We start from the raw sequence: 25,092 nt of genomic DNA, 5'->3' as shown, positions 1-25,092 counted from the left end.
CATCCTTCCTGCACCAGCTGCAATAGAATTCGAGCAACCCATCTTCTCCTCCCCAACGCCCTTCAACAACCAACTTCCTCCTCCAACCTATTACAAAGTTAATTAGGGCAGGGCAAGACAATAGATTCCGGCCGATCGAATAATTTTATCTTTATAAAAGCAACTACTTTATTTGCGGAGGATGATAATATTGGACTAGGTTCAAAGTTGAAACACATATAATTACTTCAACGTGCGTAAAATTGCTGATTTCACCGCATAAAAGGTATAGCACGGAACTTCCAAACTAAGCTAGCTACTTTCAAGAACAGGAAGTTTAAGATACTTTTTTTTTTTTTATTCCGACAGATTGTCACCGCAAAGACTTTTAAGGCCGGAAAGAAAGAAAGTAAGATATCCGAATCATTCCAAAGTAATATTCGCGCCATTTGTATAAAAATAGATGCCTTGGCCTTTCCTAGCAGCATGCATGCTCGCTGCACTGCACTGCTATTTACATCCATCAAAACCGATGGTGGTGCGATTGGTGCTCAAGATCGCCATTTTGTTATTGTTGCCGATTGATTCATTTACACCAGCAGCAGCAGCGACGAAATTAGCTAAAGATGGATGTGAAGATCGCTGCGGAAGTGTTACCATTCCATACCCCTTCGGAATGGGAGCCGAGCATTGCTACATTGACGAATGGTTTGAAATTGTTTGTAAAAATGATTCTTTGGGCACTCCCAAACCTTTATTGCGGAACTTGATCGACCTGGAGGTGCTGTCGATTTCGATACCAGAAGGCACCATTCACGTAAACTACAGCATATTTTCGAGTTGTTCTTCGACTAATCGTACAGCGTCGAGCCTGAACAATATAAAGTTTGAACATAGTCCTTTCGCCTTCTCCCAGAGCAACAACAGATTCATTGCCATGGGTTGCAACAACTCTGCCTCAATGTGGTCGCTGGATGAACGCATTAATTTTGGTGGGTGCAAGTCCCGTTGTGTCAACAAATTAGGTACGTTCATCAATGGAAGTCGTTGCGATGGCACTTCTAACTGCTGCCAAACTGAAATCCCTTATGATCTCAACTCATTCATTACAACTATAGAGCCCCAAAATTCCCAAATTATTAATAATGTTGGAGAATGCAACTATGCTTTCTTGGTTGAAAAATCTTGGTTCGAGGAAAATTTCACAATGCCAAAACCAAATTTATTAGTTCCAGTGGAATTGAAATGGGGGATTGACTCCATTTCGCACTATTCAAAACCCCACAGCAGTAAACAGTATCGCTGTCATCGCAATGATGCTACTAATTTGTTGGATAATTACAACTTCACAATCTCTACTCATACATGTGAATGTGCTCAAGGCTACGCTGGAAATCCCTATCTTCCTCAAGGTTGTCAAGGTAAACGTATCTCGCATACGTAATATAGTTTTTCTTATCCGATTTGATTCTTCATTTTTCAATATAGTTTCATTAATTTACAATTATTTCTTAATTTGTTGAAAGACGTTCTACAAATATAAAATTTACTGTACAAAATGAAGTAGTAACCAATTATCTTGATTGAATATTAACCAAAAGCATGTGGCTTAGTTGACATAACTCTCAACCTTCAAAATAGAGGTCTGGAATTCGAAAGCCGGCTCCCTTTATAAAGAAAAAAAAAAAAACCAACTATATGAGCCAACTGTCAATCCACCTAAACTTAATAATTACCATTAAGGAAGATACGTACGCTCAAGTGTTTTTAGGCATTTGGCATTAATGCACCACTCAAGCTTGTTTCATAGAGCCGCGGTTAATTACAAGTTGGAGTGGTATTCATGTACTGGACACACTCCAAGAAATATTAAAACTGAAAGTTTTTTTTTTAAGAGAAATGCCAAATGATTTGGTGAAAGAATTTCTTTGCTTGACTTTGGTGGAGTTAGTTTTGTTTTGAATATGTCGTTTTTCTATGGGATTAATGAATGCATGGCTAGGATGCTTTACGAGCTAGCTTCGATATTTTGTTTTTCTTTTTATATTTTTGGAATAATTTTCATTAATAAATTCTATTTATATTGGGAGAACATAATTTTTTCTTTAATAATTAAAATTTTTAAAAGGGTTCCTATAATTGATTCCAAATGATTTTTTTTAGAGTGATTACAAAAGAAGGCTCTCATAGTTAAACGTACAAATATTTTTCTTTTCTAATTATTATAATTATGAGGTGACATTAATATTAATCATTATATAGTTCCAATTTCTTTTTAAAAAACAAATAAGAGATCGATGATACAAGAGTACGTACTTACTGAAGGGAACTCTTTATAAAGTGGGTCAACAAAAGTGAAATAGCTGCAGGCTGGTACGTACTGTTAGTCTATTACTCAAATAATATTCCAACCGTGTCTTTCTTTGCAATGCCAGATATAAACGAATGTGTAGATCCAAAGCTCAATCGTTGTACTGATTCTCGCTGTAAAAATACCGATGGGGGTTACCATTGTACAGACACCATAACTTCAATAATTATAGGTACGTCTTCTTGCTCAGTCTAATCTACAATGAATGAAGGAAGAGATTTTCATAGACATTAAAGCAATAATATATAGTACTACTGCTCTACCAAGTTTTTTTTTCAATAAAATTTTCAGAATAAGTACTTATTTGTATATTCTATAAATGAACCTTAATTATTTTTATTTTCTCACTTTCTACCCTATTTTATCATTTCGGATCAAGTTAAGTGAAATGAAATTAATTTGGTAAAAATAATCTCAAGTTAGATTTTCAATGGCTTTATAGTACTCTAGTGGCATATATATATATAAATATATATATATATATATATATATATCATGTTGCATGCCTTCTGATCATGATGTATGTCCTAAGTAATCATGATGGAGTGGGAGAGAGATAGATACATAAAATCATAAGTTCCGCGTCGGGTGTGGCTCAAAGGGAATTTTTATACGAGGATTTTTGAACTCTTGACATACATAATGATATGGAAGTTGCTTTGTAAAGACTAAAAAACGTACTCATAAAAGGGCGGTATCTCCAATTCTTTTCCAGCACCTCTTGATCTTATGTTCTTTGTTTTTTTAATATCTTTCCATTACACGTTAGATGCATGCAGCAATCAACTTGTAAACAACATTAATCTCTCTTGACATTTAGAAATAGAAAAACTCCTAAAGAAAATTCATTTTCTAGTGGCCGTCTAAAGAGATGCTTAATTCAAGAATATTGGGCTAGTTAAGATATATCATAATCTTCTAACCCTAATACGGTTTTTTTAACTTATTCACAATAAATGGTGCATTTTTAGCGCTCTCTTTTGGAGTATTGCAGCTTGTAATTTTTTTATTTTTAAAAACCCTGCTTTTTGCATATGATAGTTTATGAAGATTTCCAGTATTGGGAGTAGATTTCTTTCTAATTGAACTCAATATTCTCGTTCAAACAGTTACTATATATAGTCTTTACCATTGCAAGGAGCAAGATCATTTCCTATTCTATTGCGTTGAGCAGGTATTAGCACAAGCCTTGGAGCATTAGTTCTGGTTAGTGGTGGATGGTGGTCATACAAGGTGGTCAAGAAAAGGAAGGGGATGAAACAAAGGCAGAGGTTCTTCCAAAGAAATGGTGGACTATTGTTACAACAACTATCCACGAGGGAAGCCAATGTTGAGAATACTAAATTGTTTAATTCCAAAGAATTGGAGATGGCCACTAACCATTTTAATGTTAATAGAATAGTTGGACAAGGAGGTCAAGGCACTGTCTACAAAGGCATGCTAGGAGATGGAAAAATAGTTGCGATAAAAAAATACAAGCTGATGAATGAAGCAAGACTCCAAGACTTTATTAATGAAGTTGGCATTCTTTCACAAATTAACCACAGGAATGTGGTTAAGCTACTTGGATGTTGTTTGGAAACAGAGGTTCCAATGCTGGTTTATGAATTTATTCCTAACGGAACTCTTTCTCAATATCTCAATGGCCAAAATGAAGAGTTTTTACTAACATGGGATATGCGTTTGCGAATAGCTATAGAAGTTGCAGGAGCACTCTATTATTTACATTCAGCAGCTTCGTCACCCATTTACCATCGAGACATTAAGTCTATGAACATACTTTTAGATGGTAAGTACGTAGCAAAAGTAGCAGACTTTGGGATTGCGAGATCTGTTGCTATTGATCAAACTCATTTAAGCACTACTGTACATGGAACTTTTGGATACATAGACCCTGAATATTTTCGATTAGGCCAATTTACAGAAAAAAGTGATGTTTATAGTTTTGGTGTTGTTCTTGCCGAGCTCTTAACTGGAGAAAAAGCAATCTCTTCCACGAGGACACCAGAAACCAAAAGTTTAGCCTCATATTTCATTACTTCAATGGAAGAGAATATTTTGTTTGATATTCTTGATAACCAAGTTTTGAAGGAAGCTAAAAAGGAGGAGATCATTGTGGTTGCAAACCTTGTAAAAAGGTGCTTGAACTGGAATGGAAGGAATCGACCAACGACGAAAGAGGTTGCAATGGAGTTGGAGGCAATTCAAATGCAGAGAAAAGCCTCCAATCTAGAGCAAAATTACGAAGAGGTTGAGTTTGTCAGAAGTGAAAGTTACAATATTCAATGTGATGCGCCTGCTTCTACATCAAAAATGACATGTACATTCAGTGGTACGTGTGTATAAGCCTCATCTTCGGACTCCCAAGCTCTGTTAATTAACTTCGTAATCAACTTTGGTCTCAAGCTTAAAAACGCATCTATCGCTCTAAAGCAGCTCTCTTACCTCCAGTGGATGTCCCCTACAGCTCTCAATAACAAAGCAAGTATCAGTTCCAACCTTGTATCTTGCATCTCACTTTTAGCTTTTTCATCTTTTTTTATTATTATTATTTAAGTGACGGAGAAGATTAGAAAAAAATATCCTTGGGATAATTGCATGTTTCAAATAGCCTTCTTTATTCTCAAAGCAAGTTTCAAGCCGCATGAGAGACGTTCTTTTTAATTAATTTATCTGAAACAGATGTAGACATGAAAATAATGCTCCACATTAATGTTAGTAAGCATGAAATTAAATAATTAATATACTAATTAATCCCACAATTAGGTGATCAGGGTATTAATTAATTATATTTGGTTACGTACGTGGTTATAACTTGGTAGGTGTAAGTCGCCTTGTGACAAACGTAGAATCATGATTAGTTTAAAATAAATAAATAAACATAGATTCATCAATGGAATTCGTTGCAATTGAGCAGCCCCGGTGTTGGAAGTTGAGGCACGGAGAGAGCAAGGCGAATCTTCTTTGCACAAGCTCTCAGAAATAGGCGAGTAAGTTCTAGAAGAGGTCAAAGGAATACGAGTCCCAATTGTTGAGAATCCGGAAACGCAGCTTCGGTATGTTATTGGAATACTTCACAACTTTGTTAGGTGCTTTGGCTACAGTTGTGATTTGAGAGGCACAAAAAGTTAGCCCTCAGTACGGCTCCCTATCCAGGCTCTTTTGACAATGCTTTTGCATATGATTTTCCTGCTCACCCCGATGGTAGACCTCATTCAACTGGCTCGAAATTTGATGCCAGATGTTGTAGGTCTGGATGATGAATCTCATATATTTTGCTCTTTCTTAATGTTTCTTAATTATATGTAGTTTCGAAATGTCCCTCTTAATGGGTCGTACCTCCGGCCCCTTTTTTGCCTTGTCCTCTTGGAAGGGCTTGCTCGGGGATTGTGAGCAAGTCTCACTTTGGACTTGCTTGGTGATCTCAACCAACCATGTTGTAGAGAAGTGCTTGTTCGGTGACTCCGAGCAAGCCACACTTTTGGCCTTGCTCGGTGATCTCATGTAAGGGCTTTGTAGAGAAGCTAGTCCTTGTATGGTGATCCAGAGTACGTCCCATTTTTTGGCCTTGCTTGGTCAATTCCAAGCAATTAGGACTAAATAAACTAATAAAGAACTAATAATAATATCGTTTTGTTTACTCTCCGCTCTTGTAAGAACAAGTCTTTTATAACATGCTGCCTATATATACCGCTATACATTTAGAGGAAGAAGGATAGTAGAGGATTTGGTGCAACGTAAATAAACCTTGTTCAGGAAATACTGTGCCTTTGGTGAGCTGCTTGGTTGGTGCTTTGCTTGTTTTGTGAAGTTAGTGGCATTGTGTGATTTGGTTGGTCTTGGTTAGGAAACATAGGTGCCGTTGGAGCCTCTTGGTTGACCAGATTTTATTTCAGTGTTATTTTCAACATCCCCCACAAACTGAGCCGATTATGAGGTTGAGTTTGGGAAGTAACTAAGTAAGAGCAAACCGAGATAACGGCTATAACAACCCAAAAGAAATTTGATAGATGAGTTTATTTAGACTTTAGAAGCACCATGAGATCCCGAAAGGATTTCACAAATCGAGCGACCGATTAAGTATTGGTCTGTCAACATAGGCGAATCCTGATTCACTATGAAAACGAATTTTCCTTTCTATTTAATTAAGACACTTCGGAGTATAATTTTACGATACTAATTGTACCATTAGATTCGTTTTAAAATTTAGGATTTACGATGCAATAATACATTGCCAGTTTTCTGGATGAATAATAGTCAGATTGCATTTCTATTTAATTAAGGTACTCAAGTGTAACACCCCAAACCTCCGCTTTTGATGTAACAGAGACTTAGAGCGTCGGGACATGTAACACAAGATTACATATCCTCATATATGATAGTTAATATGCAATGCATCCTAAAAATGCAGCTAACAATATACAATAATCACAGCGAAAAGTAAGGCTGAAAATGAACATATGCTAAAATAACTAAATCATCCCAATAATATTGATTAAACCATAAGTTTCAAAACATTAGGTAGCTTAATCCTATTACAAAATACCAAGTTTCCAAAAAAATCTAAACCAGTTGTTTCATGCGCTCTATGGCACGAAGGGTTAGGCTTAGAAATATCAAAATAAGATCAAGTCTCCTGTTGACGTCTGGTTCCTCCTCAATCCTATTGATCCGCTGATTAATTGGGTCCATCTACATCTACAACTTCTATCATTTTGAGTGAAATGATAGTGGGTCCACAAAGGGTGAGATTTGCTTGAAATCTCAGTAAATTAGACAACTAACGTACAAAAAATAGACTATGCATGAAGAATGATAAACATGAAATGCATGCAATGCAGAAAAAATATATTTGTCTCCCATTCATATTTCTCCAAAAAATAAACTTTTGATGCACATTTTCTTACAGAGAAAATAATTTCGCTTCCGTTGTTAAAAACTTAGTCTTTCATCTCATAAAAATCATGGAATTAACGTAACGTATGGTATCATCGTAGTTCCACATATGCATTGTGAGTACCTACCGGTGATCGTAGTACAACTCACGTTGAAACTAAATTGTTTATAGAATGGTTCTCAATGCATTGGTAATATAACATAATATAACATTGTAAAAATCATAACATATACACCCACTAGTATTAAGTGTCATAACGTATGACTTTGCTCCAGCGTTCTTTAAAAAGAATCTATTCAAAGTCTGTCGATTGTTCTTTGTCAACTTAGGGTTACTACTCCATATTTAATCACTCCAGAGTAGACAGAAGAGTTCTACTGAGATACTTCCCATCCTAACCGTTGGGGTCGTGATAAAAGAAAATTCATTCAATACTAAAAAAAATAAGATTTTCATGATATGCATAAATGTGGCATATTTAAAAAATGATAGTTGTATGCAAAATGACAAAATGGAACATAAGAAATGACATTTCATGCTCAAAATGATAGTTATATATTAAATGCAATATTTATCAATAATTCATAAATAATCACCAAAGTGTAAGTAAGAGGCCAACTTATAGACTGTTGAAGTTGGAAGTGAGGTAGTGGCTGTGACAAAAATTGCACTAAGTTAGAATATACACTATCTTAAAGAAAAATAAAATCTTCTAGATAAAGGGAAATTATGAAAATACCCCTAACTTCCAATTACTGCTACTAATGCAAATGCTCTCCAAACTTAACTAGAATCCATAGTCCTCATATCTTGCACATTCTAAGATCGTCTATGGCTTAAAAATCAAAAGGATATTAGCCTATTCATCCTCAATTTGTGGCATGCTCTCTAGTTTGATGCCTACATGAAATATGACTATTGATCCTCATGAATGCATACATGACAAATTCCTAGAAATCCTCAATCATGAAATAAAAGCTTAACCTTGAGAAAGTCCATCCCAACACTTAGCAATGCCTAATAAAATCCTTAAATTCTAACTAAACCTCAAGTGATGCTTGATACAACCTCTTTATTAATGACATGCTAGAACTAAATCATGCGTTCTTCTTATCCAAATCAGAAGGCTTTCTAGACGCTCATATTTGAAGCCTAAGTAAAATGTGACATCCCAAATTTTTGTAAGGAATCATATTTACATTTTGTATGGATGATGATGTGTCTTTGAATTTCTTGTTAAGTGTGGAAGAGCCCTTTCGGCTATTTTTTTTAATGGGATTTGGATCTATTAGTATAAGGTTTGTTAGCCCTCAAAAGGAAATAGAGAGAGACTTGGCTCAAGGGAATAGGGCCATGAGGAGTGTTTGTTTCGGAAAGGCCCAAGTTAGGCCATGGAACAAGGAGAAGGCGCCACTTGGCAATGGAAGGAGTCTTTGGTCTTTTGGAAAAAGGTTAAGTTGACACTTGTCAACCATGCATTGGATCTACAGGTGAAAAATGAAAGAGGCAAGAAAGAGAAACTAGGGTTTCGATTTTTGAGGTGTAGGCGCCACTTTTGCAAACACAAGTCCCCATGGACACGTGTCAAACTAAGACAAAAAGTTATTTTGTGAGTTTCAAGAATGTGTCATGCTAGGGAAGGCAAAAATGCATGTTCTAGAAGACCTTTTGAGGAAGAAAGGGGCACGTGACCGACGGCTACAAGGGTAGAGAAGCAAAAAAAAAAAAAAAAAAAAAAAAGCACCTATGGAATGACACAAAGTTGCCTCAAGTGACATAGGGATTTCGGCAAGCCCAAGCACACACACACACTCACGCCACTTGTCAATCATGCACACTAGAAGAAGGCTTTGAAAGATTTGGGTTTTGAGAAAATTACCTTTTAACCTTTTGGTGCATTGAACTTAGACATAGGTGGAAGGGCAAAATGGAGAATGGAAGCAAGTAGGGTTTCGGTTTGGGGAGAAAGAGCCACACGACAACACCCATTGGTCTTCCCCATGCAAGTCTCATCTTGAGGGAAAAATGGGAATGCCACTTGTCTTGCATTCATTGGTTGGCGAAAAACCTAGAGGGACACTATACAAGGAAGGAGCCAAAAATGGGGGAGCCATTTTTTGCAAAAAGTTTCTTGTTTCTCCCGGTGTATTTCGGCCACAACCTTTTCTCTCTCTAGTCTCCACTTTACCACACTTTCTCTCTAGCCAAACACCACCATTTTCGTGTATCACAAAGAAACCACTCACCAGTTTCGAGTAAGAGCTCTACACTTGGAGGTAAGAATCATTTCACTTCTTTTCTTGATGCGCACACACAGCCATGGAAAGAACTCATCTAGTATTTTCGGATTTAGGGTTTTTCTCACACAACCACCTATTTTCACTCTAGAAATTAGGGTTTTCTCTTCATGGAAGATGGAAGCCGAAATGTTCTTGGTGTTTTGAACCCATGAACACGTGATCTAGGGTAACACAAGTTCAGTTTTTAACTCAAGAGAAAAACTAGGGTTTGTGATCTTCAATGGTTTCAACCCTAGGGTTTTTTTACATGAAAAAAGTATTTTTGAAAATGTCACCACACTCACATTCACTCACATTTTCGGAATCTAGCTTCTTGTGAGATTGATTTCTAATATCGTACACTATATTTCCAGATTTTGCTAGTATTATCGTTGGACTTTTGAAAGTAAACTTCCAACCTATCTTTGAGATTATTCGCATATATTATTTGAACTCTTGTTTGATTACTTGCTTGAACTTTTGTGTGATTATTTGCTGCCTATTGTTATTAGTCCATGCTTATTATTTAGCCTATGTGATGTTATGAATATTTGTATGAAGTTGTGGTTTGAAGCATGATATTCCATGATGATGTATTCGGCCCTTATGATTAGTGTATGAAGTTGTTGCTTAAATCTAGTATTTCTATGATGCAAGTTTCGGATATGGCTAAAAAAATGAAGAGATGCAATGTCTTGTGAAGTATGATTAAGTTAAATCTCAAATATAATACATGTTAGTTTCGGTTTTGCCATGTTTATTGATTTGGATGTTTGTTTGGACGTAAAGATTAAATGGAGGCATGAGGTTATGAGTTGGAATGATGAAAATACATAATTTGGAAGGCCTAGAGGAATTGGCCAAATTCTTTTTTGATGTAAGAATCAAATATGTTTGCATGAAATGATCTTTGTTTACATCTTCTAATGTTTTCAAGTTATGACATGAGATGCATGCTATGGGATGAGCTATGTTTTTTGGCTTTACATGTTGCATGAATAAGAGTTATGTTTCGTCATGAGTCCATGTTTTTAAAAGAAAGAGTAAAAGATGTTTTATAACGACCCCAAAAGCTATGACAGGAAATGCCCTAGTGGAACTCTTTGTCCACTCTAGAGTGTTTAAAGTCAAAGTGAAAATCCTTGGGTTGACGAAGTATAGTCGACAAATCTCGAATGGTTCCTATGGAAGGATACCAGAGTGGGGTTGCACCTAAAGATAGTGGGTGCTTATTACAATGAAGGCGAAATATGCAAACTACCGTAAATAATATGTTTATGTTTATGACGTAGTTACCTCGGTCAAGTGCATTGTTGGTTGATGCGATAACTAGTGGGAAGCACACAGTGCTTAGGGGAGCCGTGAGGTATCCACATATGTGATTTATATGATATGAACAAGGTATTTGAGCTCTATGATATGATATAATATGACATGAAATACCATGATATGATATGACATGATATATTATGCCTTGATATGCCATGTTATGATATGAAATGATGAGACGTGGTCTCAACATGAAATGACATGAAATGATGAGACGTGATCTCAATATGATATGATATGAAATGACATTATATATTATGATATGAACAAGAACCCAAATTCAAATTATATGAACACGTGATAAGAAGTTTAAAAGATGAAAAAGTCATTTTTATGAGAAAAGTCCATGATGCATTTATTTGTGTTTGCTTTTATATGCTTATGATATTTGTGATATGTTGTTTGTTTACTTGCTTTGATTTCTTGAAATCTTACAGTGGTAGTTTCAACTACCATTCCCCACCCAGAATGATAGAAGTTGTAACAGGTACTTAAGACCCTATCGAACCATGAACTTAGACGACACTCGAATAGAGGAAAAATTCACCATTGTGGGTCAATGCCTCTATGTTGCGGCTGCCATGGAGATGATCGTGTAATACCAGAATCCTACTACGTAGGTTCTTACGTCATTTATTAATTCTTTAAGTTAAATATTTTGAGATAAAATTTTAATTATTTTAAGATGGGTATGCTTTTATTTTTATGTGGGTTATTAAAATAATTCAGGGGCATGATTTTTAAGACCTTACAATATTTTTCTCTCAAGCCCTCTAATTTTTATCTATTCAAGAAATTACCCAAACTCTCTCCACCATAGGATGGGTTAGTAAGGGAAATATCCTCCCCAGATTTAATCTCCACCGTCTACCTCCTTAGCTTATGGGATAAGTTTTGACTAAAGCAAAAAGTCCCTTTCACCCCTTGAAGCCGTCGACTTCCAAGGTAAGGAACAAATTCCTTTTCTTTCTTTTTGCACCCATTGGCTTCAAAGGCAAGGAAAGGAAGAAAACTTCTCAAGCCCTCATCCATGCAACTACAACCTGCTTCTCTCCCATTCCATTCATCTTCCAATCTCAAGCCAAGCATCCATTTTTCCTTCTTCTCAAGAGGAAAATAGTAAGGTAAGAGTTCCCTTAACCTTCTCCCTTGTGTATTTCGAAACTTAGCCATTGATTAATCATGTGGGTTTTTCTTTTGCTGACTATTGATGCTTTGGTTTTGGACATCCAGCCAAGGGATTCATGTGCCCTTTGTTTCCCTAAGCCGAACCTACATTTCTCTTGCTCATTTTCTTGTTTTGGGAAGGATTCACCAAAGGTAAAAATCCTAGCTTGATCCACTCAGTTTTAGTTGATTTTGGAGACCCATTGAGTTGTTTTAGCTTGTATCTTAATTTTAGTTATTGTCTATGTTGTTAATAAACATTAATGCTCTATTTTTGGCCAAACTGAGTATGTTGAAGCAGTTTTTTGCTTTGTATTTTCCTATCATTCAAAAATGGTATTTTTCTATTTCACTTAGTTAGTCATAAGTGATGTTAATTGATCTTTTAACATATATATATATATATGTATGTATGTATGTATGATGATGCCGTGTGTGTTATGCTCTATTTGGTGTTCTAGTCGTGTGTTTTTGCAAGGCATCTTGTTGTAGTCCTTCCTTGTATTTTCTTGAGTTTAAGCTATATTTTAATTATGCTAAGTCTTGCATTTATGTGTTAAGTTAATGGAACTGAGATTTATAATTTTAGACATAATTTCCTCAAGGTTATGGTCTAAGTAAGCCACTAAGAATTTTTAATTAAACTAGTAACCTTGCTTTAGGAATTCTAAGTTGCCTAGTGTTGTACCCATTATTTATGCTATGTTTTCAAAAAAATGTGATGTTCTTCTTAAGTTTTCTACAACTCTAGTATTGTTTAATTGTATAGTTGAGATTTTGGTTGAGTGAGGGATGTTTAAGAGCATAAATGTACAAAGACCTGCTTGCTGCCCATGCACTGCAGAATTTTCTGCAATGCATTTTGTTTTGAGGCTTAAATCAGCCCATTTCATCCACTTCATTCAATTTCACCTTCTGTTCAACTAAAGTTCAATTTTAGAATGAAAAACCATTGAAAAACAAGTGACCAAAATCAACCCTCTTGTGAGCATTGGCCCTTTTGTTGGATTTACCTCCTATACGATATTACAAAGCTATCAAATGCCCTCTTTGATGAAAGTTTCAGAGTTGTAGAAATTCTTTGTTCCCTTCCATTCTTAAATAAATTCCTACCATCAATACATTCCTAACCTATGATTTCCATCTATCCTTCATATAGAAAACGATGGCCTTTAAAGGGGACAACAAGCAAGTTATGTACTTTCATGAGTTTCTTTAAAATGTTTAGAATGAGGATTTCAATGTTTTGGCTTAGTGCCATATATGGTGGGTAGCTAATTGGGTTAAGGAAAACACTTTAATTCTAGACTGGAATTAAAGTCGGCGTGTTAAGGTGTCGGTTAGTAAAGCTTAAAGTGAGATGAATATTAATGCGTTTATCCTATTTCATTGAATAAGAGTTTATTTTCAAGTTTAAAGGAAACAACTAGTAAAGTATCGAGGTAAGTAGTTATGACCATTGTAACGCCCGTCCTTGTGGTGAGACTTTTTATAAAATATTTTTATAAAGGACGACGGGAATTACCGTTCGATTTAAAATTTTTTACTTGCATACCTAGGGTGCAAGACTCTACGTTTATGACATAAAATGTGATTTTAGAATAAAAGAGGTTTACAGCGGAAAACATTAATCTTACAATAAAATGGTCCCTCGTTCGATTAAAACTCGTGCCTAGACTTCCGTGCTCTTCCCCATGGGCCGTGTCCATCTTGATCGTTCAGTTCCTGTGAGGGGGAGGGACATGCATAAAACTAAAATGAGTCAATGACTCGGAAGCATTACTTCACACAGTTTAAATATGACAACATAGGTTTTCATTCATGCATTCATCATTCATACATACTATATGTACGTGCGTGCATGTATACGTGCGTTCGTTTAAAAACTTCACTGGGCGGAGTTTTCTTTTAAAAAAAGACTTTCTTTTCTTAAAACGTGTCCCCCGTCAATGCCTTCATTTCTGCAAGAATGCGGTGCATTCTTACATATGTGCATTGGTTCGAAAACATCACTGGACAGGGTTTTATTTTAAAAATGGTCTTTCTTTTCGTAAAATGTTTCCCCCGTCAGTGCCTTCATTTCTTAAAAGTTCGTGCATTCGTGCGTTAGTGCTTTACATGCATACATGCGTTCATACATTCTTTCTTATCACTTTCATAGGCGAGTACACACTGTTACGCCCCTTGTGTTGGTGTTAACGGTCTTCCTTTGGACCCGGACTCTGCCCGTGGCCACGGATTGGGAATCCCTTTCATAGGGGCAGCATTGGGTGCACTTCTAGTACTACTTACCCGGCATTGCAATCTGCCCATTCATTAATATCCTTCCGTTCATTCATGTGGCCGTTACATATCTTCATACAGTTCATGCTTTCATGTCTTTCTTTGCTTTTCATTCGTTCATGCTAGCTCTAAAGAGTTGGAGCTTTCATTCAGTTCTTTCTTTCATTTAACAGTCATTTCATGAGAAAACATTTCTTTTCGTGAGAAAACATCATTTGGGGCATAAGCCCGAAAACGTCTTTCCTTTTTCAGTTCATTTCAGCTTTATCCTTCGTTTAATAGTTCGTTCGTGGAAAACGTTATTTTAAAACATACATGAGCTTAAACGTCGGCTTTCTTGGCATCCATAAGCGTCACCTTAAACATCGTCTTTCAGGGCATCCATGAGCTTCACCTCACGGCGCACATGAAAGCATCGGTTCATAGGATCCGTAAAAGCATCCGCTTTCATGTCTTTTGTGTAGTTCGTAGATTTTCTTAGAAAATACATACAATATATACAGCGTATAGTCATCCATTCACATGCGTACAATTAATACTTTCGTTGCGTAAAAATGAGCTGCCAAGGAGGGCCGTACATACATATACCTTTGAACAATTAGCATTTTCTTTCGGAAAAACGTCTTTTGTGTCTTTTCGTAAGGCATCGTGAGGAAAAGCATTTCTTTTCGTTTCTTTATTTTTTTAAAAAGACTCTAGAAGAGTATGAACGTAACACTTACCTGGACTCTATGCTACTTGATATCATGCAGTCCATTCATGTGCGTGTCAGATGGCAACCTACATACATACACATAACCTTAACGTCATTCTCTATCTAATGTATAAACAACTTAAACTATAAATAGAACTACGCTTTACTTAGAACACTATCATTCTATCCCGTGCACTTACGTGTCCCTTACTATGACAAGACTTTCGAGGACCCATTACGGTCACCACATCTTCCAACTCAAGGTATTACTCTTCTTACTAACCACATTCGACGCACGATTCCGACCGATGGAATCATGCATCCCAATCCTAACAATACACCCGTCACTACCTTCATGCACTTTAGTCCATACTAAATCCTCATTCCCATCCATACAAGTCACACGGCTCTAAGCCAACTTTGAGGCTTAAGCACTGTGTAACTGTGCTCAGGACAAATTATCCATTACATATGGTGAATCCGTTCAGCACATGTGTCTAACCAGATTACACATGTACCTTACCCCCTTATCACCTAAGATCAACATATGACACGTTAATCACCTGCTCGCAGGGACAAGGGTCATACTCTGATACCAACCTTCTATAACCCGGCTAGCATGACTCTTCATGCTATCCGTCCCTTTTGACAGTTCATCCCAACACTTAACATGACAAGCCTCCATTCACCACTACACCTTATGTCACGTTATATAGCTCGAGACTACACCCAAGCTACACCATGACCTTGTCACTTCACCTGATATCCCGCTACGTCATTTTTACATCAACCCTTAACTCATCACGAGTACGGTTCCTCAAGTACTCCTATTACATCATGACATCTCGTCACTATCCTGCTATATCATTTCTACACTAACTCTTCACCCATCATAAGCACGACCGTCAGTAACCATGTCACTTCATGACGTTGCCCAGTCATGCTTCCGCTGCGTACTCTTACATTTGTTCTGCTACTTCACGTAAACTCCTAGCCATAAGTCCATCACGGTGACACTTGTCACCTCAGACTACAAGCTACGCCATAACTACTTCAGGACATTGTTCCACAGTTCTCGATACTACTCATCACATTCCACGCCCATCAATCACAAACCATCCTTATCTCTGTGACACGCCACACGGAGTGTCGCTGCCTCATGGAGTACACTCCACGTATACTCCCTTTTCACACGCTATGACCCATCATCATTATGGCATATGTGCCACATGGTGCATCATTCCACCTCATGGAGTACACTTCCCGTGTACTCCATTCACACACTATGCCACATCACCATTATGACATACCCGCCATATGGTGCATCACTCCACTACATAGAGTACACTCCACGTGTACTCTCTTTATACACGTTACGCCATATCACAATTATGGCATACCCGCCATATGGTGCATCACTTCATCACATGGAGTACACTCCTCGTGTACTCCCTTCATACACACCATGCCACACAGAGTACACTCCACGTGTACTCTTCCCATTCCACAATACGCCAGGAGGGTATATGCTACATATACTCTCTTTATTCCACACTACGCCACATCACCACTATGGCATACCCACCATATGGTGCATCACTCCATCACATGGAGTACACTCCTCGTGTACTCCCTTCACACACGTCACGCCATATTACCATTATGGCATACCCGCCATATAGTGCATCACTCCATCACATGGAGTACACTCCTCGTGTACTCCTTTCACACACGTTATGCCACATCACCATTATGACATACCCGCCATATGGTGCATCACTCCATCACATGGAGTACACTCCTCGTATACTCCCTTCACACACGTTACGCCACATCACCATTATAGCATACCCGCCATATGGTGCATCACTCCATCACATGAAGTACACTCCTCGTGTACTCCATTCACACACCACGCCATACAGAGTACACTCTACGTGTATTCTTCCCATTCCACATTATGCCAGGAGGGTCTATTTTACATATACTCTCCTTATTCCACACTACGCCACACACACACAAAGTACACTCAGCGTGTACCATTCCTATTCCACATGCCACATTACCAATACAACACATACTCCACAACCACACTACACCGCACAGTCCACAACATTGCACAACACAATTTCCAACTACGCTCCACACTTCACAACGCACTACACAGATATGCCCAACACTTCACCACACAGAATGCCCAACACTTCACTACACAGAATGCCCAACAATTCATTACACAGCACATCACAACACAATGAACTCCACACATACTAACAGCACAGTCCACAACCTAATCAACTAATCAACATCTAACATAAATAATGAGAGATAGAGGGTTATACCATCGACGGAATAACCCGTGCGTTGCTCGCTGATCATCACAGTCGATGATGTCGGAAGGGTTGTACGTGGCGGCTAACCCTCGTACGGTGGCTATTTGGGTGTTTGGATAGCTAAGTGTGGTCTTGGAAGGCTCGAGGTGGCCTTGTGATGCTGGCAAGGAGCGTAACACGGCAGATCTAGTCGTGTACAGTGGTGGTCAGCCACGGGCTATGGCTGTCCATCAAGTGTAGTGGTTACCCACCACACAAAGTGGTGGTTTGGACCTAGGGTTCGGCTAAGGGAGGTGCGGTGGAACTCGTGGTGGCGTCGAGGTGGCGCCACGGTGACTCACGGCAGTGGATCTGACCGCAAGGTGGAGGAGAAGCCATGGGAGAGTGAGAGAGTGTGTGCGTGCATGGGTGACAGATCGGGGCCGTGGGTGGTTAGGATGGATCGGTGGTGGCTTGAGGAGGCTGAAGATGGCGATTACACGCCGTGGGTGGCGGCGCACGACGGTGGAGGGTGTGAAACCCGTGCGTGCGAAAGGGAGAAACTGTGAGATGGAGGAGGGGGCTTCTGGCCATGGGTTCAAGGGAGGAGGAAGGGGGAGGGAAGGGGAAGTTCATGGCGGTGCTTGGTGGCCATGTACGACGGCCCAAGGAAGAGAAATCGGTTAAAAACCCATTTCGGCTACTTACCGTGAGGGGAGAGGGAGGGCGGCATGGTGGAGGCCAGTTTCGGTAGAGGAGGATGGTCGGTAGGAGGGGAGGCTGCTGTGGGAGTGGTGGCGCCGTTGGGCGGCGCACGGCGGCGCAACGAGTACCAAGCCCATTCGGGCATTGCACGGCCAGCGGGGAGAGGGAGGGAGCGTGGGAGAGAGAGACTGGCATGGGAGGACTCACCAAAGGGAGGTGGTGCCAGTGGTGGCGGTGGTGAGGCCTGCCGGCGCACGGCGGCGCCGGGCTGCTAGATGGAAGCATCGGCGAGAGAGAGGGAAGGCGTACGCTGTACGTGTGAGTTGGGGGAGGAGAGAGAGAGAGAGCTGGGGGAAAGTGAGGGAGACAGAGAGGGGATTTGGGTATTTAATCCAGTCCCTTCGTCTAGGGATCTTCAAAATGATCTAACGATGAGAGATTAAAATACTGATTTGAAAATGCGAAAACATTAACTTAATTAAAAGCACATAGAGGAATTAAGGTAGAATATTATTTAAACTAACTTTAGTTTATAAAATAATATTCTTCATCATTAATAAATGATGATTCTTATTTAATATATTTAAAAGGATAAAACCATTTAATTAATTAAAGATTTCAACATAATTTAAATCTCATAATATTTTAAATAGTTGAAATCATTTTAATAATAATATTAAAATGATTTCCGACAATTATAATATTTTTGGAGCTCTTCAAGAATATTATAATTGTCGTATTTAAAATCAAACTTAATTCAATAACACTGGAAATACTCCTTATAAATATTTTCAGTACATTTAAAACACTGGTCGTGCCTTAGAAGTCACATAATATCTTTTGAAACACGCCATCATGGTTCGACACGCATAACGAGACTCGCAGTCGCTAGATGGAAGGGGCAGACAATTCACATAATCCCTGCCCTCGAGATTTGCTTACGTCATAAAGAGGAAGCATACGTCAAAAAGAGAGAAGCATACGTAAGAAGGAAGGAGTAGGGTATTACAGCCATGCACCTTACACAATGTTCTCTTATGAAAGAATGTCTCTCTCTTTTCAAATATTCTTCTAAAGATATAATAAAGGTATATATTATGTACAAGCCCTTCTTGGTAATCCCTGTTAAGCACCCTATTGATTATAATTGTGTGTATGTGTATAAGGTAATGCATCATGAGATTTTCATACATGCTCTCTCTCAAATAACTACGTCTTACTTATATGTAGCATGACCTGAAATGCTTTTTCTCAAGAAGCGCATATGCATTTGGACTAAGGAAGATAATGAAAATGTTGACTGCAAAGAAAGGAAAGAAATGTCATGAAGGTTAAGGTATGAAGCTATGTAACGACCATATGAATGAAAAAGGGTACCAAAGGAATAGACAAATTGCAATGCCGGGTAAGTAGTATTAATAGTGCACTCAGTGCTGCCCCCCATGAAAAGGATTTCCAACCTGTGGCCATGGGCGGGATTTAGGTCGAAAAGACCGCTCACCCCAACACGTAGGGTGTAATACTAGCCCAAGAAGGTGAAACATGAAAGTAAAGTTATTTCTTAAAATGTTTATGCATGAAAGTATAGTGATTTCTTAAAATGTTATGCATGAAGATATGGTCTATTCCTTAAACTGTTTATGCATGAACGCATTGTCAAGAATTAGTAAATATTTATGTATGCATGTTTTCAAAAGAAAAGCTTATGTGATTAATAAGTTAACAACATGGTATACTGCTTGCTAAGTATTAGACTTACTTTGTGTTTATGTTTTAAATGTCCATGTATTGATGGAGAAGCTGTGGAGCAGGCATTACCGAGGAGGGAGGGGCCAATGCTTAGTGTTCCCCTGTCAATTTGACCTTTTGATGATAATGGTTTATGATTTTTATGTTTTGGGATGGGTCTCATGTTGGGACGTTTTGTTGGATACTTTAAGACTATATCTTTTGGGTATGATGTAAATTCTATGATGGGGCCATGGTAATGGTGTAACTTCTATGGTGGGATGATGGTAACCCCCCATGCGAAAGCTTAACACCTTTTGTATGTAATGTAAGGACTGAGTCCCCTTTTTTAGAACTAGTTATGTTTGATGAATGAATAATGGACTCTAAGAGTCCTTTATGTAAAATATTGAACAAATTGTTTATCAAGTGTTTCCTTTTTAAACTAGAAGTGCAGAGTACATGCATGACATGTTCACGCATATCCCATATCACCTTAGAGAAAAGAAAAAAATATATATATATACTTATATATATAGATATAATAAGGAAAGACAGGTAAAGGGTCACCACCTCGTCCTAGGTTAGGGCAGGGTTGTGACAGACCGCCCCTCTTCTTCAAGAATTGTTAGCTAGTCTGAACGAGCTTCAATTTAGTGCCTTACTCATTGACCCAATAAAGCTTCACATCTTTCTCAAAAGTTGGAATTAGTAATGTGCACACTCAAGAAGGCTAGTGAAGCGTATGTTGAAGGAAAAGAACTTGCTAGGGAAGTAGGACTTTTGTTACCCAAGATGCGGAAGTCTCATGGAGTCTGTTTGATTTTATCCCCTGATGGATCCCTAGTAGTGGGAAAGTTGCAAAGTGAAAAGTTAGGAGACTTTCTAAGGCCCCTTTACTTTTGATGGATCCCTTGTGTTTTGGGAATGGCTTAAAATACAATATCATATTTTGGGAGTGCTTCTGGAAAACACTAACTCATTTTGAAGTGCTTATGCTATATGAAAGCTTTGGGATATTTGTACTTATTGGTACAATGTGCCTTTTACTTTGCCATCGTGCATAAGTTAGATAGAAAATTAATTTTTTTCGTTGCAATTTTTTATTGCATACTACTAGATGCTAGGTGCGTTGAATCTTAACTGTCATGTACGATGGGTATGTAGCCTTGTGTTATATGTCCCGACGCATTCAATCACCGTCAAATCTCAAGCGGGGGCTAGGGGCATCGTATAAAATAAGCTAATTTTTTTAAATGAAGCATGATTAAGAGTCAAACCATACATGCTTTGATGATCATATTATGGCATGTTTCTAACCCCAAACTAAATCTTCAGAAATTATTGTAAGACAGACTCGAATCATATCATGAATTATCAAGGCATGCCATAACTAATATCTTCACCAAAAATAAATTAAACACTAAATCTATCCACCTATATTTCGGCTTCTAGCTAAACATGGTATCTCATGCTATATTCACCCAAGATTAATACTAACACTAAAAGACACAACTTAATACATAAACTAAAAGAGATAAAAACTTACAATGATTCCGTGGCCCTCCTAAGCTTCCCACTCAAAATTCACAAACTCTAGACCTCACTTAGAACTTCAAGAACACTCAAAGAACAAGGGAAGATTGGCTCTCAAGAACACTCGAAGAAGGCTTGAGGAAATGAAGTGAGGAACAAGTGAAGGGGAGATGAGTTTATATAGGGCTCCAAGGGGTAGTGAGGCACGACCAAGAAGGCTTGCCATTGGTTGGTTTGGGTAGTGGGTGATGATGCTGCCTAGAATCCTCTTGCCATATGTGGTTGGTTGATTTTTCATCATCATTGCATCTATGTAGGGTTGAAATGGCTAGGGGAAGAGGAAGAGTTGTTGTGGGGAACTAGAGAAAGGGAGGAGAAGTAAATGCATGGCATGAAAGCAAGCCATCATGCCGCCAGGTAAGGTGCATTCCCATGGCCAACTATTTTGTCTTATTCATTTGGACACATCTCTATGGCTGTTATGCCTAGCTTAAAGGCATTCTTAAGTGCCTTACATAGATAGTAGACGGTGGGGGATTGGTTGCCAAGTGATGATGAAATGGCAGCCCAATGAATAAGGGGATTTAATGGTGGTTGCCGAGATACTCAAAGGTGCATTCGGATTTATTCAAATCTTGGGGTTTCGGCTAGGGTTCTTAAAATCAAGCTTGGTAGGAAATTTCATGAATAAATGAGGGGCCAATGACTGAAATGTCCTTCATAAAAAATGGTATAAAAATATTAAAACTAGTCGCATATTAGTATGTTGCACACAAAAGTACACATGGGTGCCGATCGGTATGGTTTTAGGATTTGACATGTCGTTACCCTAAATGATATGTGTAAGGGTTCATCTAAAATCCTAATATGATCTAAGAGTAATGGAAATGGATGACCAAATAAGGAAATTTTAGAACAAAAGGATGGGAAATGATAATAATAAAATCAAGTTTAAAACATGGTTTCAAGATCACTAATTGTGTGGTGATCGATCAATGCTCTTAACAAAAATTCTAAATTTAATTCTTTCTAAAGCCGTTAGGGTCATGGACTAAATTCTAGTGTTGATCTAAGAGTTAATCTATAAGGGTAACTAGGCGGGGTGTTACACTACGAGTAGAATTTTGTGAAACGAACTGCACCATTAAACTCGTAGGATTATTTTAGGATTTTAGAATACAATAAAAAGTTACAAGATTTTTTAGGTGAATAGTATCGCCTGGGAGAGCGCCATGTGACAACTGGTTCAAATAGCTGTTAAATCGCCATGTAGGATGTCCAAGTTCACTAAGGATCTCTAGGGTTACTTTTTAGTTTGACACATGACACAATCCTAGCCACTCATATAAAAGTTATTAGGACACATGTCATGTGCAGGACAAATGTGTAAGTGTTGGAGTGTAATTCAACCCATGCCACCATGCCTCTTACACCAAACACTATTCATTTCAACCAAAATACTATTTGGTCAAGCAAATGAGGGTTTCAACCCTGATGAAACCCCATACTATAAGAATCCAACCAAAACCATAAATCCTTAGAGGAAACTGAAACTCCAAATTGGTTTCCAAATCCTAAACACACTCAATTTTGATTAAGTGATTTCTCATTTGGTTAAGTCACTTCCATAAGCAATTAACCACTCAATTACACATTCTAATACCCTCACTCACTCCCTTACATCTTGGTAATTTCATTTAACCAAGAATAATTGCATTTGGACATAACTCTAGCCGAGACCCTAACTAAACCCCATTGAAACCCCAAATTGAGCCATTCGGTTAATCCCATATTTGGCCCAACCAAAACCCCCCTTTGTTCAAGCTTATTGAGGAAGTTTCCTCCCCTTTTCAAGGCCATTTTGTGGCTATCATGAAACCTCATTTTCAGCCCCAAATAGTGCTCTTGATGGCAATCAAACAAGTCAGATATCACCTCTCAACCACTTGGCCTATAGCTGTAGAAAAACCAGCAGCACTTTAGCCCTTTTCTCCTCCACTATCACAAGCCAACCTCCCATCACTTGTCACTCACTCACCCATCCATGTCAACCCCTTCATCTATACCCCATGCCCCTTTGCATTTGCATTCACACTTAGTCACTTTTCCCTTTGTTTTCCAAGAGCAAAATCGAGAGAGGTAGAGAGGATGTTCTAGGCAGATTTTGCCTCTTGAGTTTCCAGCCTTTGTGTGATACAACGGCTGGAAGAGAAGAGAAGCATGAAATGTAGAGAGACTTCGAAACTGAACTGAGAACAAGACCCTAAGTGTTTGACCTTTGGTTGTGGGCTACCGTAGAGAAGGATGGGTGATAGGCCAGATAGTGAAGAGGCATGGTGGGCTTAATCATGTGAAAGGACCATGGGCTCATCTACGGGCCATACTAGGTTATGTTTCTATCAATTAGTAAGTTCATTATTGTAAGGGCTTGCGGCCTAGTTATTTAAGGACCTTAGAGTAATTTACATCCTACAGTATATTAGGTCACTGTACGAGACTTGACCTATCTCTGGAAAATCTTCTACTGTTCATTATTCCTGTGGAGGCACTTTCCCTCGAAGAAAGTATTGCTTTGTTACTCTATTACATTCCATATTTCTATTACTTTCCATATTATATTACAAGTATATTACAGGTGGTATCCTAAAGCCCAAGTCTTGCTTTCTCGAGATTCAATGGCTGACGACACCAGGTTGAAAGATCTTCATGAAGGTTTCACTTCCTTCAAAAAGTCCACAGAATCTCACATCAAGAATACAGAATCACAATTTAACTCTATTGGTGTTGAACTACTAGCAATACGTAGGCAAATGGAGTCCATGATGCAGCAATTCACCTCTTTGGCAACATATCTACAGCAAGCAAAAACAAACTAGTCAAACAATATGAATAACAATGGAGAAAATAGTGGAAATCAGATGATACATCATCCTGGCGACATCCTGCCCAGATCTGTAAGGCTTGATTTTCCATTGTTTGATGGTGATGATCTACACAACTAGCTTTACAAGGTAAGATAGTTTTTTACATTTCACAGCACATTACCTCAACACTGTTTGATATTGGTATCTTTTCACATGACTGGGAAGGCTTTGGTCTGGTTTCAAGGACTTGATGAGTCTGGATTGTTAAATGAGTGGGATGAGTTTGTCAATGCTCTCCTAGTACATTTTGGCCCAAGTACTTATGATGATCCCATTGAACAACTCACTCGACTGAGACAAGTTGGCATTGTGGCACAGTATAAATCTGCTTTTGAAATTATTGCTAATAGGCTAAGGCATTTATTAGAGAGTGACAAGCTGAGTTGTTTTATCAACGGACTAAAAGATGACATTTGCTTGACAAATAAAATGTTTAATCCTACCACTTTGATTACATCATATATACTTGCTAGAATTCAAGAAGAAAAAGTAACCCTCCACAAAAAGCCAAACAGTTGACCTATATTTTCTCCATACACTGAACCACCAACCATTAAACACCATCCACAACAGAATCCTTCAACCTCAGAACCAAACCATTCCTCCAACAAGACTGTCATACCTGTCCATAAAATCAGTCCAAACCAAATGAAGAAGAGAAGAGAGAAGGGATTGTGTTATCATTGTGATTCTAAATGGCACCCTGGCCATCAATGTAATAGCCCTAAGTTGTATTTGATTGAAGAAATGGTTGAGGAGAGTGAAGATTGTGGGGAAAACACTGGCCAGTTTGCTGACCAGATTGAAGAAACAGACCTATCTAAGATGGAAAAGACCTTACAAAACCCCCCCAGATATTTCCTTACATGCTCTTGTTGGATCTATAGG

At 38.3% G+C, this 25,092-nt stretch overlaps 1 protein-coding gene across 1 annotated transcript; it reads left to right on the top strand.

The window, feature by feature from the left end:
• The first annotated feature begins 999 nt into the window (after positions 1-999).
• Positions 1,000-24,156, top strand: LOC121255112 (wall-associated receptor kinase-like 10). Its single transcript, XM_041155395.1, has 6 exons — positions 1,000-1,400; positions 2,415-2,492; positions 3,525-4,682; positions 5,268-5,340; positions 5,660-5,854; positions 23,916-24,156. Exons 1-6 carry the CDS (start codon positions 1,187-1,189, stop codon positions 24,154-24,156), a joined length of 1,959 nt encoding a protein of 652 aa, XP_041011329.1. The 5' UTR covers positions 1,000-1,186.
• Positions 24,157-25,092: the final 936 nt, after the last annotated feature.

Source organism: Juglans microcarpa x Juglans regia, chromosome 3D (genome assembly GCF_004785595.1).
Source record: "Juglans microcarpa x Juglans regia isolate MS1-56 chromosome 3D, Jm3101_v1.0, whole genome shotgun sequence".
NCBI lineage: Eukaryota > Viridiplantae > Streptophyta > Magnoliopsida > Fagales > Juglandaceae > Juglans > Juglans microcarpa x Juglans regia.
This window is presented reverse-complemented; position numbering and strand designations above follow the sequence as displayed.